The sequence below is a fragment of the Carcharodon carcharias genome, chromosome 7 (assembly GCF_017639515.1).
Source record: "Carcharodon carcharias isolate sCarCar2 chromosome 7, sCarCar2.pri, whole genome shotgun sequence".
NCBI lineage: Eukaryota > Metazoa > Chordata > Chondrichthyes > Lamniformes > Lamnidae > Carcharodon > Carcharodon carcharias.
The window spans coordinates 128,445,052-128,464,850 of NC_054473.1; the positions used below are offsets into that span (position 1 = coordinate 128,445,052).

General features: G+C 42.9%; 1 protein-coding gene across 1 annotated transcript; it reads left to right on the forward strand.

Annotated features, from left to right (window-relative positions):
- The first annotated feature begins 290 nt into the window (after positions 1–290).
- LOC121280094 (chymotrypsinogen A-like) lies at positions 291–19,494 on the forward strand. The gene is made up of 7 exons (XM_041191722.1): positions 291–342; positions 13,214–13,317; positions 13,896–13,975; positions 14,062–14,140; positions 14,813–14,993; positions 19,121–19,254; positions 19,333–19,494. The coding sequence occupies exons 1-7, from the start codon at positions 291–293 to the stop codon at positions 19,492–19,494; spliced, it is 792 nt and encodes a 263-aa protein (XP_041047656.1).
- The last annotated feature ends 305 nt before the right edge of the window (positions 19,495–19,799 follow it).

Genomic DNA, 19,799 nt, shown 5'->3' on the forward strand with positions numbered 1-19,799 from the left:
TTAAGGTTGCATATACAAAATCAATGATACCCTATGTTCATGGAAATACAAATATTCTAGTTGCTTGCCAATTTTTTTTCAGATTTTCAATAACCTTGTGTTCTTCCATTTGTTTACCTTGGAAAGGAATAAGCAGCATGTGCACTTGCTAATTTGTTTAATGGTGTTTTTCAATCTTTTTCAGTACTATTCGTTATCTCTCTATGGCATTCCTGCTGCACAGCGCCTACAGTTCATGGCAATATATAAAACCCATCATCATTTTCTTAACGCTCATAGTAACACAAACCATGGCACTCCTCTGGCTTCTCTCCTGCTTTACCTTCATTGGAGCCAGTTACAGTAATGCTGTTTTAAACCAAGTTCTAGTTTTAATAATTGACTTTGAAGATATTGGTTTGGATAGTCAGACACTTTTGATAATACAAAATTATCTTTAACTCAGGCTGTGGCTGTCCGGCCATTACTCCTATTATCATGGGCTATGCTCAAACTGTCAATGGTGAAGAAGCTGTTCCAGGATCCTGGCCCTGGCAGGTCTCCTTATAGGTGAGCTAATGGTACTGAACACTATATAAAAGTGACATATTTGTAATTGATCTGTTGGAATTCAAGCAATTAATGCTACCTTGTGTTGTACATGTAGACTTGGGCTTCTACACTTAGATTGAATCTTGTTAATAGTTAAAAGTTAAACCATAAACAGTAAGGGGAAATAATAAAGGACTATTTGCTGTTTATTGCACATGAGATTGATATGGGTGAAAAAGGGTCACAGCCCATTCTAGTTCATCCAGATAACAAGAATCTCCACATGTTGCATTATCAATTGGTTTTAAAAATAATTCCAGGATTTTTAATCTCCACTGCTCTAGTACAAGATCATTCTATATATTCCTCTATATTCTCACTTCCACCATCATGTTTTTAGAGGAATCAAATATTCAATTAATATCCTGCCATACCTTCATCCTACACAATTAGATTCTAACCTTCATCCATGCATGGTCCTAGCCTGTCTTTAAATATATATTTTTTATAAAACCTTTTATACGCCTCTAAAAGCCATTATCATTTCCTTTCATATTATCTGTTATTGGTTTTTCATATTCCCTTTAAGCCATTCTTTTTTACCTCCCCATTTCACTTTCTTGCATTTGTCTTTTGTGTTATTAGTCCTAATGTTATCAAATGCTTCCCTTGTAAAGTTCCAGTTTAGTTTTATCTCTCTGTGCATCCTTGGAACTCTCTCCTGCAATGTATTCATTTTCATTCATGCTACCATATTTTTGAAGATCTCCCATTGCTCATCTGATGACTTATTTGCTAACTTCCCTGCGCAGCCAATTGGGCCCAGGTCCCTTCCTACAGAGAAATGCTGTTCACAGTATGGATCCCCATCATACACCTGCCAGTAAAATTAGGCCCACTTTCTAATGTTAACTGACCTAACAGACATCTGTATGTGCTTTGCTAGCTGTAATATGTTCTCTCTCAGGCGATGATCTCATAACCATTTTTATATCCTTCATTCACCCAATATTGGAATATGGGGCACATGTGTGGCCGAATGGAATTACAATGCAAAGCAATTGAGAGTGTTCAGAAAAGGGCTTGAAGAGTGATTTTTGATCCTAATTACCTTATTCAGTCAGACACCTTACTGCAGGCTGGAGACACTCGAGAACAGACTCTGTGAGATCGCTTCCCAGGCCATCTCCAAACTTCACTGCTCATTACCTGCAAACAGATCTCACAGAGCTTAAAACAACTAACTGAATTAAGATGTAAAATGATAAGATTTAAGAATTGTCCAATGCTATATCTCATCCACACAATAAGCAAACTCTAATGACTGTTGGACTTTGAACCTTGATAACGTAAAGATCCTAATCTGATGATCAGTACATTATTTTACTCTGTTTTTCTACTATTTTGTGTATTTTGGTTGGAATTGTAAAGCTTGCCTCAATTCAGTCCTTGGCTGTAATGGAAGCTTTTTTTTAAACAAGTAAACCTTTGAACTGAAATTGAATTGCAATTTAGAATGAGAAAAAAGACATTATTAAGGTGTTACTGAGCATCTTCTTTCTTTGTGTCACAGACCAATTATGGCTGGCATTTCTGTGGGGGCTCTTTGATCAATAAAAACTGGGTTGTCACTGCTGCACATTATGGTGTGAGGTAAGTCTTAACATGAGGCCTGCAAAAAAAGAAAAAGCTGGAATAGTAGCTCTAAAGCTTCATTCATGGTGAATAGTGCAGTTTTAGCCAACATTTTTGATCAAAGTAAAGCTTTGTGCAAGACGCAAACTGCAGTTAGGGGAAGAGCATTGATCTGAAAAATAACAGGATCCTCCTTCCCTGAATAGAATTAGGGAAATGGAGGGCTCGAAAATGACAACGACAAGAAAGTACAGTTTACAGTTTGAAATCCTGGTGGAATGAAGCCCAGAGCTGCTAACATTGTACTGCAAATGTAATCACTGTCACTTCCTGTTTCTCTTATGTCTGGGACGGTACTGCAGATTTCGTTATAGTTAGTGCCCATGACAAAAGTTCAAAACAAGAATTGAGCCAGAAATCCATGTCTGTTGCCAAGGTATGTATGAATCTCTCTGTAGACTTAGGATTCTGTTCACATTCAGTTCAAGTTTGGATTAAACCACGGTTAACATCCAAAATAATGTTTGGTGGGGCGGGGGGCGGTGGGGGGTGCGGGCTGCTGGGTGGAATTGGATGCCTCAGAGAACCTTGAGAATAAAATTATTGGCCATCACTGTGATTGAAGAGACAAGCTGAAGCATACATTTATTAGGCAGGATTAGACCTTTCACTTGTTATAGGTGAAATTGTAAAGTCTGCAATACTCAACACTGATAAAATATTAGGATCAAGACTTGCGAGGTCCGTTTCAGAATCATTTCACTACTTGTAGCTGGGATACTTCTAAGACTGAAAACCATAAAAATAAAACATTATTTGCAATAAGGGAATCTCACTTAGAATGAATGAGAATTGACAGGTCTAAATATTTAAAATTTACTTGTTGGTATCAATAGATGTTTTAATTCTAATTTACCAAGGCTATGATAAGAATTCTATTAATTGGCTGAAAACTCTATAAAGAATATCGAAGTTAGAAAAAAAGAAATGTAAGATCTACTTCATACAATAGTTTACAGTGAGCCATCATGATATCAATCTATTACAGTTTTTATTTTGTACATCTGTTTGTTTTCCATTAACTTGCTGACTGGTTAGTCTTTTATCCAGCGGTGTGTTTTAACTTGTATTATTAATGACCTCTGTGCCTTCTACAGGAATGTGCTGCTGCACATTAGCATTTGTTTGAGCAAGAATTTCCCTTCAGAAATCCAGCTTGCAGCTATTTGTCTGAATTAACTGTGTACCTGTATGAACATTTAAGAGAAATGAGCACAGCCACTATCCCTACTCTTTCTTTTGTAGGTCATTACTCATCCCAAGTGGAACTCTTTCACCACTAACTATGACGTTGCTGTGGTGAAGCTTGCATCCCCTGCTCAGTTCAGTAGACAAGTAGCCCCAGTCTGTGTTGCTGCTGCAGCTGATAACTACCCAGCTGGCATGAAGTGTGTCACAACAGGATGGGGAAGGAGCCGTGCATACCGTATGTCAATTCAAAACTTGACCAAATGCTCTTACATGACACAGTTGGGTATTTCTCTGCTATAGCTGTTGGTTTTGTATCTTCATCCTCTTCCCTCGGGGAATAGTGTAAAGTAGTGGAGAAACAAGTAAGGACTAAAATAAGTTATTTTGATGCATTAAGCCCGCACTTTCCGTAGCCATATCTGGTCCACCCTATTACAGACTACATCGCACCTATTTAACTTCCTGAGGAAAGGTTCTGCACAATTGCTTACTGTAACTCCAAGAATATTGTAAGAAGGTAAATTGGTGGGTAGGATTCTATTAATGAGCATGCTTGTGTGTTTTCTATTTTGATTTCTATATTATGGAATTATAAACTATACAGATTAATGTATAGGAAAACATGATGGAACAAATTGCTCTGAAGGTTAAATTTCGGGTGTCAATTTTCACATGCCACTCAATGAAAACTCATTACTCTTGGGTACTATATGGGGCTTGGAAAAATCTTGAAGGTAAACTATCAAGGGAGTTTTGGATCGATACTGTATCCAGATACCGTATAATGGAATCTGTAATTTCTGATTTCCAGCCTTTGAGAGGAAAGGTTGCTAACATTGGTCTCAGCTCACTTCAGGGAAAGTGGCCAATGGCACAAAAACATTGGCGAACTGAACCAACTCATTTTTCTCTATTTTTGCTCAGCTCCCCCTCCCCCAGCATTCAGCCTGCCTCCAAACCCCCTTCCAAGGGCCTGGTAAAATTCCCCCCATATCTCTCAAGCCCTGGAATGAGGTTTTGAGGTGAGAATATTACTGCTGAGCTAAGGCTGATAGAAGTGAAAGGTCATTGTGCTTGTCCATGTCTCTGCTAAGACACACATTTTCTTTCTCCCTTTCCACCATCATCTTGCCTTCTCTCATCACCATCCACCCCCCCCATCCCCCCTCACCCCCCGCAAATTGGGCTCTGTGACTGCACATTGGGAATTTTTCCTTCACTAACCTCTCTGGATATGGATCAGGCTCTTTATTGCTAAAATCCCAAGTGCTAGAAATGCTTAACTAGTATCACAAGCAAAATTAATCTATGTCATTGTGTGATAAGATCAACTCAAATTGGACAGCCTTTCACCAGAGGCAACTCACTGGCTGTACTTTACTGCTGAAGTACGAGTAAAAGGCCCCATCCATGAATAATTCTAGTAATTTATTCTGATACAAAGGAATCTTGTGTGATTAATATTAATTATCTTCAAAATAAGTGCATGTAGTGGAAATCCTATGTATAAATCTGTTGTCAATAGACAAGGTCCATTGTTTGACTAGTGCAAAGAAATGAGAGAGGAACAAGGTTTTGGTTGTGTTTTCTGCACTGTACAAATACAGGAGGCCTGTAGGATAATGAATGACATTCTGGTATTAAAAGGTGAGCCATTAAGCCAGGATGTTATGAATATGAGGTTTGATAAGATGATTAAGTTTTGGGACTGTCTCTTTAATTCCAGGTAAAATGAAGGAATGAAGAGGGTCATGTGACTTGCTCTGAATTCTGCCCGACAACAAGCCTGGTGGGTTTACTATGGGGGCAGGGGGTCCCAGGTTGATCTACTGGAAGAAGATGCAAGATGATCACACCTGAAAACAAAGGCAAGAGCAACTATGCTGACTGTGGATAGACATTCAGTCTGCAAATCTTAGTCAGAAAAGGAGAGAGGTCTCACAGAGAAAGACAAAGAACTACAGCTCGTGTGTCAGCAGAGAAGAACGTGCAGTATTTCTGTAAACTACTAATCAAGAATCAGGAGGGCAGAGGTTCTCTGGTTGAAGAGACACACCCTGTGGCCTCCTAAGGAACCTGGAAGATTTGTCCTGGCAAGGTCAGGAAGAGAAATCGCAGAAGTGGATTTTACTGCTGGTTTGGACATTCCAAAAACTGAGGGAAGCGCCCTTTGACGATCACTCAACGTTACGACTATGCAAAATGGGGGAGAAATGAACCCATTGAAAGCTGGGACTGTTTCCTACAAAGACTGTCATCTGTGGAGAACATGTTGCAACATATATGGATGTGGCATGGGGTTGTTGGTTGCATTCAAGTATTAATAAGGATATCTTTCCTGTAGTTTACTGTATGAGTTGCTTATTCAGTATTGTTTAGTTGACATTGTTTTTAGTTTGTTTGTTATAGTAAAAGCCATAAAATTTGAAACCTCGTAGTGGGATTCCTTTGAGTTAAAAACTGGGGGCTGAATTTTCTGGCTGACTGCAGGTGGCGGAGCCCACACGTCAGTGCTTAAAATGTCGCACGAGCATCCCGACGTCAGCATGCGGCATCGCGATGTTTAGATTGGTGGGTGCACTATGCAGCGTGACGCGTGCCCGCCATTAATTAAAGGCCTTGTTAAGGCCATTAAGTCACCAACTGACAAGGATTTTGAGGAGCCCGTGCGAACTTTGGCTCAGCGCATGGGCCCAATGGGCAGGCGGGTGAGTGATTTTTTTATCAAACCTCATCCACTAGCGGGATGAAGTTTAATTTCGGCTTTAAAAAAGTTTAATAAAGTTTTTGTGTACTTCATTAACATGCCCCATCTTGTGTGACATTTTCACATGAGGGGGACATGTTAATGATTTTTTGATTGTTCTATTTTTAATCTTTCACAGCCTTTCAGCAATCTCCCTGTGGCAGCACTTTGCTTCAGGGAGATGTGCGCTCTTTCGCGCGCATGCGAATCCCACCCCCAGCCCGCACAGGAAGTGCATAGCGCTTCCTGTTGGGCGTCATGCTGGGTGGGCCTTAATTGGCCTGCCCATGTAAAATGGCGGTGGGGCCTGTTTCGGTGGTAGCAATTGGCTACCTGCCTGCCGCCGAGTCGGTCGGGTCCGCCCACCCAACAAGGGCAAAATTCAGCCCTAGGAATTCAAATATCTTTTTCCGAGTTATTTGTCTCCACAAGGATCATAAGATTATAGACCCAGGTAATCTACCTCTCATGGCAAGAATAAAATGAGAGCACTATGAATATGGTATCAACATTTATACCTGAAAAGCACGATGAATAGTTTCCATGGATTTAACAAGAAGTTGTGCATTCTAGGTCACAGCTCATTGCAATAAAAGAATTGGACAGTTTGGGGCAATTTAGTTGATATGGTTTCTCTGAAACCCAGACAGCAAAAATTATTTTTATTAAATTGAAAGGCCAAGGCTCATAATGCCAAAGAGTATCAAAGCTGAAGAGCAGGAGAGAAAGCTGAATTAATCATGGAGCTGCAACAATTAGGCAAATTGGGCAATTGGGTTTTAAGAGCCTGTCAGCAATTCAAAGCTAAAGCATTTATAGAGCCTGTAACTCTTTCGAGTACAAACCCGTTTCCATCTGTTTCAGATGAAGTTACATTGTTTCATAGTTTGCCATTGTGAGATTTGAACTCTTGATCTTGGGGTTCTTCATGGTAAGGAGATGGAGTGGAGGCTGCAGAGAGGGGAAGCTCTACATGATGCCCCTGCCAAGTTAGATTTGGACTCCTCCATGCTCCTTTATAGGTTTTGGAAGCTGTCAGGCAGACCAGCCAATGCACCAGCAAATTGGTATGCATCCTCATCAGCACTCTCCTGACTGCCACGCGTACTCATCTGAGTCCCCGACCTGACCCCCCAGTGAGCTGGCCATGATCTATCCTTTACCTCTGGCCTGGCTGCAGTCCATTCATGCCCAGTGGCTCACTATCTGCTGGTCCCAATTCCAGGGCACACACAGTGCCAGTTGCTGAGCTGGTGGCTGCGAGTGTCCAAACAAGTGGTAGTGCTCCTTCCTTAGGGGTGTGGTAAGGCTTTCTCTCCTCCACCTGTGGCTGGGCTTGGATGTCCAAAAGCAGGAAATCAGAAAAGGAATGCTGGGGAGAGGGAATTAGGGAAGGGTAGAAAGCAAAAGGTCTATGGTCACGCCATCTGCAAGATGGTGTGCATTATGCCAGATAGTAGGATGAGAGTATGCTGGGAGTTGAGATGGGGCATAAGGCAGGAACAAAATATTATTCTTAGTGTTCTCATTTGATGCTACAGGATCTGTCATAATTGGCCCCATAATGTTGGACAGGCAGGGCCATTAATTGCCGTAATGTTCCTGTCAATGGCCTCAATTGGCCATTGACAGGTCGGCAGACCCGCAGCTGATTTCGCTGTCCGCCCACTGTCCTGATTATTTAAATGGGGCGGGATGACATTGGGGGATCCCCCGACATCATCCTGCGTCATTTTACATGTCGGCGAGTGGGCTCCGCCCCCAGCTCGCCGACGGAAAAATTCAGGCCAGAGTGTCACATGAGGGGACATTTTTTAAAAGTTTTAAATTATTTTATTTCAGTTTTTAATATATCAACCTGATCTCCCTGAGGTACCTCTGTGCCTCAGGGAGATTTCTGCGCTCTTTCATGCGTATGCGCAAAAGAGCACAGGCCCCAACTTAGGCAATTCCCCCCCCCCCCCCCCCCACTGCCCACATAGCGCTTTTGGGCGAGCATCATGCTGGGCGGGCCTTAATTGGCCCAGCCACGTAAATTAGCGGTGTGGCCCCAGTCAGGGGTGCCAATCAGGTTCACGCCCACCCCCGCCTGCCCCCAACACAACACCCCCCCAAAGGGTGGAAAATTTTAACCATGGTTTCAGAGGGTACTATCTACAAAGTGCATTGTAACAACTCACCAAGCACCATCTTGACAGCACCTTCCAAACCTGTAAACTCTACCACCTAGAAGAACAGGGACAGTGAGCACATGGAAGCACCACCACCTTCTTGTTGCCTTTCAAGTTACAAACTATCCTGATTTAGAACTTCACTGTCACTGGGTCAAAACCCCGAACTCCCTCCCTATCACAACACTGTGGAAGCATCTTTAGCACACAGACTGCAGTGTTCAAGAAGGCAGCTGCCGACCATCTACTAGGGCATTTAGGGGTAGGTAATAAACACTGTCCTTGCCAGTGATATCCACATCCGTAAATTAATTAAAAGAAACACACCCAAAACTGATCATTACTCGGCAAAGTAAGGACACACATCATTTTGGAATACAATATAATTTTCAAAAGTACAACAATTCCATGAGGCCTTGCTCCATGTACAGTTAATTAAGGTAGTTCACATTAAATAATAATTTTACTATAGAAGCGATATGAGAGCTGCATCATGATCACCCATTTTCCCTGTAACTTATGGCCAGGTTGCCAGGCAGAAGCCACTGAAAACTGCAATGACAAAAGCCTGAACTGTCTCCATTCGCAGTGGGAAAGAAGAGGGTGTTTATCAAAGTGAATTCCATTGCCCAACTGAGATGGCCATTATTTAGAGTATAATTTTTTTTATTCATTCACGGGATGTGCGTTTCGCTGACTAGGCCAGCATTTATTGCCCATCACTAGTTGCCCATGAGAAGGTGGTGGTGAGCTGCCTTCTAAAACTGCTGCAGTCCATATGGTGCAAGTACACCCACAGTGCTGTTAGGAAGGGAGTTCTAGGATTTTGACCCAGCAACAGTGAAGGAATGGCAATATATTTCCAAGTCAGGATGGCAAGTGACTTGGAGGGGAACGTCCAAGTGGTGGTGTTCCCATGTATCTGCTGCCCTTGTCCTTCTAGATGGCAGTGGTTGTGGTTTGGAAGGTGCTGTCTAAGGAGCTGTGGTGAATTTCTGCAGTGCATCTTGTAGATGGTACACACTGCTGCTACTGTGCAACAGTGGTGTAGGGAACAAATGTTTGTGGATGTGGTGCCAATCAAGTGGGCTTTGTCCTGGACGGTGTCTAGCTTCTTGAGTGTTGTGGGAGCTGCACATCCAGGTAAGTGGGGAGTATTCCATCACACTCCTGACTTGTGGCTTGTAGATGGTGAACAGGCTTTGGGGAGTCAGGAGGTGAGTTACTCGTCCCACTATTGCTAGCCTCTGACCTGCTCTTGTCGACACAGTATTTATATGGCTAGTCCAACTCAGTTTCTGATCAATGGTAACCCTCAGGATGTTGATAATGGGGGATTCAGTGATGGTAATGCCATTGAACATCAAGGGCCATTGGTTGTATTCATTGGCGATGATCATTGCCTGACACTTGTGTGACACGAATGTTACTTGCCACTTGTCAGCCCAAGCCTGGATATTGTTGAGGTCTTGCTGCATATGGGCATGGACTGCTTCAGCATCTGAGGAGTTACAAATGGTGCTGAAAATTGTGCAATCATCAACGAACATCTTCACTTCTGACCTTATGATGGAAGGAAGGTCATTGATGAAGCAGCTGAAGATGTTGCACCTAGGACACTACCCTGAGGAACTCCTGCTGTGATGTCCTGGAACCAAGATGTTTGACCTCTAATAATCACAACCATCTTCCTTTGTGCTAGGTATAACTCTAATCATCAGAGAGTTTTCCCCCTGATTCCCATTGACTCCAGTTTTGCTCGGGCGCTTTGATACCACACTCGGTCAAATGCTGCTTTGATGTCAAGGACAGTCACTCACCTCACCTCGGGTTCAGCTCTTTTGTCTATGTTTGAACCAAGGCTGTTATGAGGTCAGGAGCTGAGTGATCCTGGCAGAACTCAAACTGGGCATCAGTGAGCAGGTTATTGCTAAGCAAGTGCCACTTTAAAGCACTGTTGATGACCCCAATGGGGAATTGTTGACTTTATTCCAATTCCCCATTGCTCAGGTTACTGAAGATCCATTAACTTTGCTTTGAAGTTCAAAATGGTTACATTTAAAACAATTTTTGGTCCCTGCTGTAACAGTGAAGTTTATATCCACAGATTCGCATTTGCTGATCTTGACCAGGCTGTGAGGTAATGATTGAGATGAAGCATTCCTTCACAGGAAAGAAGGGAAGTCAAGATGTTTATTCTCAATGGCCAGTAACAGAGCAGCACATACAGAAAGGAGTCTGGTGAATGCAGTCACTAAGGTTTAGAACCACAAAGATCATATAGCCTGCTAACCAAATTATATTTTATAAAAATTCCATCTAATAGTAGCAGCTTGGATCTGTGTAGCACTGACCTGTGTTGGGTGTTTAAACCTATGGACATGCACACTTTGGTGCAGTATTGAAGGAGTGCTGCATTATTGAAGGGGTGCTGCACTATTGGAGGTGCTGCATTATTGAAGGAGTGCTGCATTATTTGGGGTGTGCTGCAGTATTGAAGCAGTGCTGCATTATTAGAGGAGTGCTGCTTTATTGGAGGAGTGTTGCATTATTAGAGGAGTGCTGCTTTATTGGAGGAGTTCTGCATTATTGAAGGAGAGCTGCATTATTAGAAGAGTGTGGCATTATTGGACGAGGACTGCATTACTGGAGGAGTGCTACATTATTGGAGGAGTGTTGCATTATCGGAAAAGTGATGCATTATTGGAGGAGCATTGCGTTATTGGAGGAGTGCTGCATTATTGGAGGAGTACTGCATTATTAAAGTAGAGCTGCATTGTTGGATTATTGAAGGAGTGCATTGTTGAAGGAGTGCTGCATTATTGGACGATTGCTGCATTATTGAAAGGATGCTGCATTATTGGAAGAGTGCGGTATTATTGGATAAGCACCGCATTACTGAAGGAATGCTGCATTATTGGAGGAGTGCTGCATTTTTGAAGGAGTCCTGTATTATTGGAGGAGTGGTGCATTATTGGAGAAGTGCTGCATTATTTGAGATGCTGCATTATTGAAGGAGTGCTGCATTATTGGAGGAGTGCTGCATTATTGAAGGAGTGTTGCATTATTGGAGGACTGCTGCATTGTTGGATTATTGAAGGAGTGTATTGTTGAAGGAATGCTGCATTATTGGAGGACTGCTGCATTATTGAAGGAGTGCTGCATTATTGGGGGTGCTGCATTATTGGAGGAGTGCTGCATTATTGAAGGAGTGCTGCATAACTGGAGGAGTGATGCAGTTTTGGAGGAGCACTACATTACTGAAGGAGTGCTACATTATTCAAGGAGTGCTGCATTATTGCATGAGTGCTGCATTATTGGAGGAGTGCTGTATTATTGAAGAAGTGCTGCGTTATTGGAAGAATGTTGCATTATTGGAGGTGCTGCATTATCGAAGGAGCGCTGCATTATTGTAGGAGTACTGTATTATTGAAGGAGTGCTGTATTATTGCAGGAGTGCTGCATTGTTGGAGGTGTGCTGCATTATTGAAGGGGCATTGCATTATTGGAGGAGAGCTGCATTATTAAAGGAGTGCTGAATTATTGGATTATTGAAGGAGTGCATTATTGGAGGAGTGCTGCATTATTGAAGGAGTGCTGCATTGTTGGAGGAGTGCTGCATTATTCGAGGTGCTGCATTATTGAAGGGGTACTACATTATTGGAGGAGTGCTGCATTATTGGAGGTGCTGCATTATAGAAGGATTGCTGCATTATTGGAGGCGCTGCATTATGGAAGGAGTGCGGCATTATCAAAGGAGTGCAACATTATTGGAGGAGTGCTGCATTATTGAATGAGTGCTGCATTATTGGAGGAGTGCTAAATTATTGGAGGTGCTGCATTATTGAAGGGGTGCTGCATTATTGGAGGAGTGCTGCATTATTGAAGGGATGCTGCATTATTGGAGGAGTGCTGAATTATTGGAGGTGCTTTGTTTTAGATACGCAGATGAAAGGAAGAGATCCCTCGGCACAATTTAAAGAAGAGTTGGAGATTTATCCCTATTGCCACAGCAAAAAAAGACGATTAGCTGGTTGGTTATCTCACTGCTGTTTGTGGAATCTTGAGCAAATTGCTTTGCCTAAATAACAAAAGTGATGAAACCTTTTTTTAAAAAAAGGTCATTTATTCACTACAAATTATTTTGGGAAATGCTGGGGACCTGAAAGATGTTTTATAAATGTAAGTTATTTAATTTCTATCTACAATCTAGGTCAAACTCTACTAATGCCTTACTTGTATACTTGAATATAAAACTTGGAAGTAAATTATGGTGAGTTTATTGTAATTATGTTGCTCGTTGCATAATAACTTGAAATGTGCAATTTTATCCACTATCTTCAAAATAGTCAGGTGTAAAAACATTCTTCCATTAGTTGAATTTATTTGCTGCCTAGTAAAATGGAAACTTTTTCAAGGCCATGTTCTTTCATATCTGTTTGGACATCTATTATTTCTTAGAAATGTGCCTTTGACTTTTGATTAATCATCTATATTCTTTTTGTTGAACAGCATGAATGTATCCACAGTTTTTTTTTTCACCTAGTGATATTTTTACTCATTTATTCACATACCCTGCAATTAATTAATTTACTTTGGAAGAAAGAGTGGCATGTGTAGATTGAGTAAAAGCTGACTTCTATCTACTAGATATCCAACGTCACAGCTCAACTATATAAAGTCATAGCTGTAACCATCAAACCCACGAACTAGAACCATGGCTTTCCTTTAGATTCTCTCCTGCCTCGTTTTCTTTGGCACAGCTTATGGACGTCGTAAGTTATAACATATTGTAACACTGTATTTTAAGTTTCTATTTTATTCTATTCTATTGTAATGGGGAGATTGACTCCTGTTTGTACATTGGCTTCTAACACAGACTGTGGGACCCCAGCCATCAGTCCTGTCATCACAGGCTATGCAAGAATCGTGAATGGTGAAGATGCCGTTCCAGGATCTTGGCCCTGGCAGGTCTCCCTTCAGGTAGGTTGAAGATAAGGTTTCAGGTCTGTGTCAGGTCAGATATATTATGTTTAAAAAGGTCACCTTTCCAAAAAGGGCCAAACACTCCTGGTCAGTTTGCACTGGGGGCCCTGTGTTCATTTAGATGAGCATTGAATTTCTCCCTATAATGTCGCTGAAGCATATGCCCTGGGCAAACAAATAATTTTCCATATAATGTCGATAAAACAAAATAACACTGATGGTGCATCATTAATAGGAATGTGCTACCAGCAGCTCAAGGTCTTGCGTGAATCCATGGCCAGTTTCAAAGAATGCGAGGTGATGATTTAACCATTACGTCAGCTAATTTAGACATTTAGAAGTAAGGCACGGTCGGATCAAAACATGTACGTATTTGTGAAAGTCACCCTCTGAACCAGTGATATGGGGCATCCAATGTGCTGCTCACTCATAATTCTGTCATAATTACCTCCCCCACCACCAACTTCATATAAAGCCAGGGATGTGGGGATCAATGCTTGTAAGACTGATAATTCTAACAATAACGGTTCAAATATTGGATTTTGTTTTGATTGATGCTTTCTTTTCTGCATTAGCAAAGCAATGGCTTTCATTTCTGTGGTGGCTCCTTGGTTAACGAAAACTGGGTTGTTACTGCTGCCCATTGTGGTGTGAGGTAAGGTTACAGCATCAGCATCTTCAGAGTCTATATTAAATATATAAAGGGACATAATATTTATGAGCCTGATATTTTTTCTGTAGCACAAGACACAATGTAGTTATTGGAGATTACGACAAATGCACAGCAGATGGAAAATCTCAGTCTATTTCAGTTGCTAAGGTAGGAATTCTCCAATCTTCACAGTGAATTTTATTCAAGGTTTCATCGATTCAGTTTAAATATAGAAACTGAAATCAGTAACTGTCTTTAAAATAATCTAAAGCAGTAAAAGAATATTTCCAACAGTGCCTGATCAAATTTGTCTTTTATTTTTTGTGTGCCAGATTTTTTTAATTAATCCTTTTTTAAAATGAACTCCTGTCTCTATATAATGTAATATATTTGCTGCATTGATTACTTTCTCAAGCTCAAAAGCCTAACTTTACTTCTTATTGAGAAACCCAAATATAGGTCTCAGGCTCATAATACGGGACACGACCAGAGAAGGCCTGAGGCCCATAATACCTGGACATCACTGGGAAAGGGTCAAAGTTCATTGTAAGACATCACCAGGGAAAGACTGATATTTGATAATGCAGGACATCACCAGAGAAGAGCCTGGGCTCATATTGTAGGGTCTGAGGCCTATGAGCAGCACACCACCAGGAATAGTCAATGCCAATAGTGCAGAACATTGCCAGGGATAGAAGGGCCATGAGCCATGATGCAGGACATTGCCATGGGAAAAGCTAAGGGCCCTTATACAGGCCATCACTGACTGAAAGCAATGGCAAAGACCCGAAAAATCAAGGAATGGTTGGGAGGAACTAATCTGCATCTTGTGTCTTACAGGCCATTACTCATCCTTATTGGGATCCAAATACCATCAACTACGACATCACTCTTGTAAAGCTCTCAAGACCTGCTACGTTCAGTCAATTTGTATCACCTGTTTGTCTAGCTGCTGCAAAGGACAACTTCAGTGCTGGAAAGCTGTGTGTCACTACAGGATGGGGGCTGACTAGCTCCAGTGGTATGACATCTCCATTGCTTTGGTGTGAGCAAAGTTATGTTGACTGCCGTAATTGGATTTGAGAGAAAAAAAGTTGTTGGACATGAAGGGCTGGATTTATTACTGCCCGTCATAGCAGGAAAGAACCAGCGAGACTCAATCACAGGAAAGGCCAGTGTTAGTCTCCTGACAGCAGCAAAACCTCCCGCGGTTAAGTCGGAGGGCTGATGTGGGATTCCCAGCCACCAGCGACGGTGTGTCAATTAGACTCATAAATGAACCAACTGATACCCACTATTGCTGAGCGCATTGTAATTTAGTGGTGCCTCAGGGGTGAAATGGGGGCCACATGGCTTTCCCGTACCCTTGGAAGGCCATCCAAGGGGGAGTCCCTCACCTAATAGGCATTCTGTGCCTGATCGATGGACCTGGCAGCAGGCAGGTGAATGGCAGCTGAAAGCCACACCCTCTGCCCTTGTCGCCAACCCCCATCCCTCCTCCGTCCTACGACACCCACCCTACAATCCCCATCTCACTTTCACTCACCTTTGGTCTGGGACCCCTGGGGTGATCCTGGGCATTGCTGCTAGCTACCACTGCCTCTGCTGAAGCTGGTGGCATGAGGAGCTGCCAGCTTCTGATTGGCTGGCAATGCTCAGTGGGTGGGACTTCCGCTGCCAGGGACCTTAATCCCAGGGAAGGCCCAATAGTGGCCAATTTAAATTCCTGAAGGGCACTTGCTGACTCCAGGCCTCCCCCACAGAACTGATCGTGGTTTCCGGCCGGTCCTCCGACTGATGGGCAAGACCTCCGTCGGCCCAATAGAATCCTGGCTGAAGTCTTTGTGCTTCTTGTATCTATCAGTTAAATGCTCGACACATGAAAATGTACAATATAATCATTGATGACAGTCCAGGAAATTCAAACATTATTTCTGAAAGGCACACATGTCCCCATGGCGAGGTTCATGGTGAGGGGGGCACTTAATCAGATGGGAGGATGGTGTGTGGGGATCCTACCATCTTCCACCACCACCCTAACTAAGCCAGTGGGTGGCCTTCTCCACCCTGCTGCCAATTGAAGCCCTTAAGTGGGCACTCAACGCTCACTTAAAGGTCTCATCTTACCAACTTTGGTATTAATCCAGCGAAGGGTGGGGGACTCACCATGTGGGAAGCACCACAAGTAAACCCTGGCACATTTGCTTGTGGGCTTCCAAGGGGTGGGGTTGTGGCAGCAGGAGTCCCTCATTCAAAGGCGCTCAGTGCCTGTTCAAGGGACCCAACATCAGAAGGGGCTGGGCCACTGACTGCCACTCCCCTTGCTGCTAATCCCACTCAAACCCTCTTCCTCCATGACACCCCCCTCACAATCCCCTACCTGCCGACACTCACCTATGCCTAGGTCCCAGTTCAATCCACAGCTGGCTGGCAGCATCAGCCACCAGCTCCCCAGTGATGCTACTCAGTGCAGAAGAGCTGCCAGCCTTCTATTGGCCAGCAGCTCTGTGGGCGGGACTTCCACCCCCAGGATCCTTGATCCCAGGGGAAGGCCTGTCAAGTGCCTGAGCGGCATCAGATGCATTGGACCTTCCCATTCGAGGTGACATGGGGCTCTTGCTAGCTCTCAAGCTGGTGGCCAAGACCCCCATCACCTTCACAAGATTCTGACCATAGCCAACAAATGTTTGTATTGGGTCCAAATTCTGAATGATTCCCCATAAGACATTTGCAGAGACAGTTGAGGAGTTCCTACATCAGCCAATGTTGCAAACACACAAACATCAAATACTAGGAATGGTATGTCACTGCTGTGGCCTATTATCTGGAGTAACTATTTGGTTCCTCCTGCCAAACATTATGTTAAGAGAAATGTTATTTGTTAATGATACAAAGATTGATAGTAAAGCAAGTTGTGAGGAGTGCCAGCAAAGCGTCATGGATAGGTTATTTGAGAGGGCAAAAATTTGCCAGGTGGAGTATAATGTGGAAAAATGTGAAGTTGTCCTCTTTGGTGGGAAGAATAGGAAAGCAGAATATTATTTAAAAGGAGAGAGACTGCAGGGTGCTGTGGTACAGAGGGATCTGGATAAATGAACCACAAAACGTTAGCATATAAGGTGCAGCAAGTAATTAGGAAGGCATATTGGAATATTGGTCTTTATTACAAGGAGGATGGAGTATAAAAGTAAGGAAGTCTTGTTACAACTGCACAGGGTATTGGTTAGGCCACACCTGGATTACCATGTACAGTTTTGGTTTCCTTGTTTAAGGATGGATATATTTGCATTGAAGAGGGCTCATTAGGTTGATTCCTAGGATGAAGGGGTTATCGAATGAAGAAAAGTTGAGCAGGTTGGGCTTATACTCATCAGAATTTAGAAGAACGAGGCATGATATTATTGAAATATATAGGGCAGAATCTTGCCCTTGGACCGCGGGTGGGCCCTACTGGTTTGGCAGCGGGCGGGCAGCCGACCCCCGCCACTGAAACGGGGCCCGCTGCCATTTTAAGTGGACAGGCCAATTAAGGTCCGCCCAGCGGTATCCCCAATGGGGGGGGTGGGGGGGCGGGGGGATGAGGAGGTCGGTTCCAGTCTCGGAGTTTTGCTGGTTGAAGTGTTCAACAAACTCATTCCTTTTGTGTCAAAGTGTGTTCTTTTGCGCATGTGCGCGTAAGAGCGCACTTCTCCCTGAGGGAAAGTCCTGTCTCAGGGAGAATACTGACAGTGTCAAAAACATTAAAAATAAAAACATTAAAAAATTATTAACATGTCCCCTTCATGTGACAATGTCACACAAGATGGGACATGTTAATAAAGAACACATAAACTTTATTAATTTTTTACAAAACGAACATGAAACTTCATCCTGCTAGTGGATGAAGTTTCATGAATAATCTGGAGCCCAGTGGGTCTCCTGGCCTGCCTGCCAGCCTTAAGGTTGAACGGGCAGGTCTTTAATGACTTTCATTAGCCTGTCAATGGCCTCAATTGGCCATTGACAGGTTGGCGGGCGGACAGCTGATTTCGCTGTCCGCTCGCCTTCCTAAAAATTTAAATGGACCGTGATGACATTGGGGGTTCCTCCCGACGTAATCCCACGTCATTTTCCCCTCGGCAGCTGGGCCCCACCCCCAAATCGCCAAGGGGAAAATCCTGGCCATAAGATCTGAGGGGGATTGACAGGATAGATGTTGAGAAGCTGTTTCCACTCGTGAGGGAAATCAAGAACTAGGGGGCATGGTTTTAAAATAAGAGGTCTCCCATTTATGACAGAGATGAGGAGAGATTTTTTTCTCTCAGAGGACATTATCATTGGAATTTTCTTCCCCAGGGAGCAGTGGAGGCTGAGTCATTGAATATATTCGAGGCTGAGTTAGACAGATTTTTGATCTACAAGTGAGTCAAGGATTATGGGGACAGCTGGGAAGTGGAGTTAAGGCCACAATCAGATCAGCCATGATCTTATTGAATGGTGGAGCAGGCTCGAAGGGCCAAATGGCCTACCCCTGCTCCTATTTTTTATGGTTCTTATGTTCTCCTAGGGAGTAACCAGTTACAAGTCACTGTTGTTTCTTTGTGTAATCTTGTTAAGCTCAGTTGCTGCCCTATCACATTTGTAACTGTTAAAGGAAGTATTTGATTTTATAAAGCTGTATCAGATAGTTTCTGGGGTGGAAACGGATCAGCGCCATTTACTTTTAAAATAAACTGGGGGAGAAGGATATGGAGACAGTGATTTAAGCTATTTAAAAGTTACAGGGCAGTTATTCCTGCAGAAAATGATCAACATTTGGATTGGAGTTACAAGTAGAGCGCTGCATGAGAAATGGAATCTCTGAAACGAGAACCAAATGGAACAATGGAGCAGTGTAGGGTTACTCCAGAGGGAAGGAATTAAGATGGGCTGAATGGCCTTCTCTATAATGGAGTATCTTTTGAGCATTTTCCAAATAAAGGAATGTGACAAATACTATCCATACCATTTATCTATAGTGATATACTGCCCGAGATGTGCACTTAAGACCAAAGTATACGTAATAAGCAGTAGTTGCAGTAAGGGCTCCAAACATTTCAAGAACAAGTGCTGTACAAACACATTTTATTGGTTCAGGATGATCTAACAATCCTTTCCCCTGCCCTTCAGCTTTTAGAACACCTTGTGTCCTGCAGCAGACATCTCTTCCCCTCTTGAGCAACACCATGTGCCAGAGATATTGGGGCAGCATGATCTCTGATATGATGATCTGTGCTGGTGCTTCAGGTGCTTCCTCCTGTATGGTATGTAAACCTGCACTCAGAAAGGTTCATTCAGCTTCATTCAATGCTGCCTATTAAATCGGATTTGTTTGTTTACAGGGTGACTCAGGTGGACCTCTTGTCTGTCAGGAGGGAGGAGCCTGGTATCTGGTGGGAATCGTTTCCTGGGGCAGTGGCAATTGCTCCACAAGGAAGCCTGGAGTTTATGCCCGTGTGACCAAATTCCGCAGCTGGATTGATCAGACACTTGCCATGAATTAAAAGAATATCTATATCATAGAATTCAAATAAAATAATTAGCAGCTATTTATCGTTGTCAGAGTTTTTCTTGTAATTGAAGTACACGAGAACTGAGTGTTAGTAAGAATGCCTTTGAGCAGAAGTTAAATATTTCACAGGGAAACAGATGTAAGGCTGGAGTAGTGACATAGTAATGTGCCATCACCAATATTATGAGCAGGGATGACAAGAGCCTCGAGCCACAAGTGCAGCTCCAACCCTTCAGTTCTTGATGTCAATATGTCACCATGTGAAAGGGTTGAGTTGATGCGAGGAGCTTCCACACA

What these genes read in the sequence shown, in the direction of transcription:
- LOC121280094 (XM_041191722.1), top strand. Translation starts at nt 291, where the DNA reads ATGGCACTCCTCTGGCTTCTCTCCTGCTTTACCTTCATTGGAGCCAGT. An exon ending in CCTGGCAGGTCTCCCTTCAG is followed by an intron (nt 13,318 to 13,895) that starts GTAGGTTGAAGA and finishes TTTCTGCATTAG; the next exon opens with CAAAGCAATGGCTTTCATTT. An exon ending in GCTGCCCATTGTGGTGTGAG is followed by an intron (nt 13,976 to 14,061) that starts GTAAGGTTACAG and finishes TTTTTTCTGTAG; the next exon opens with CACAAGACACAATGTAGTTA.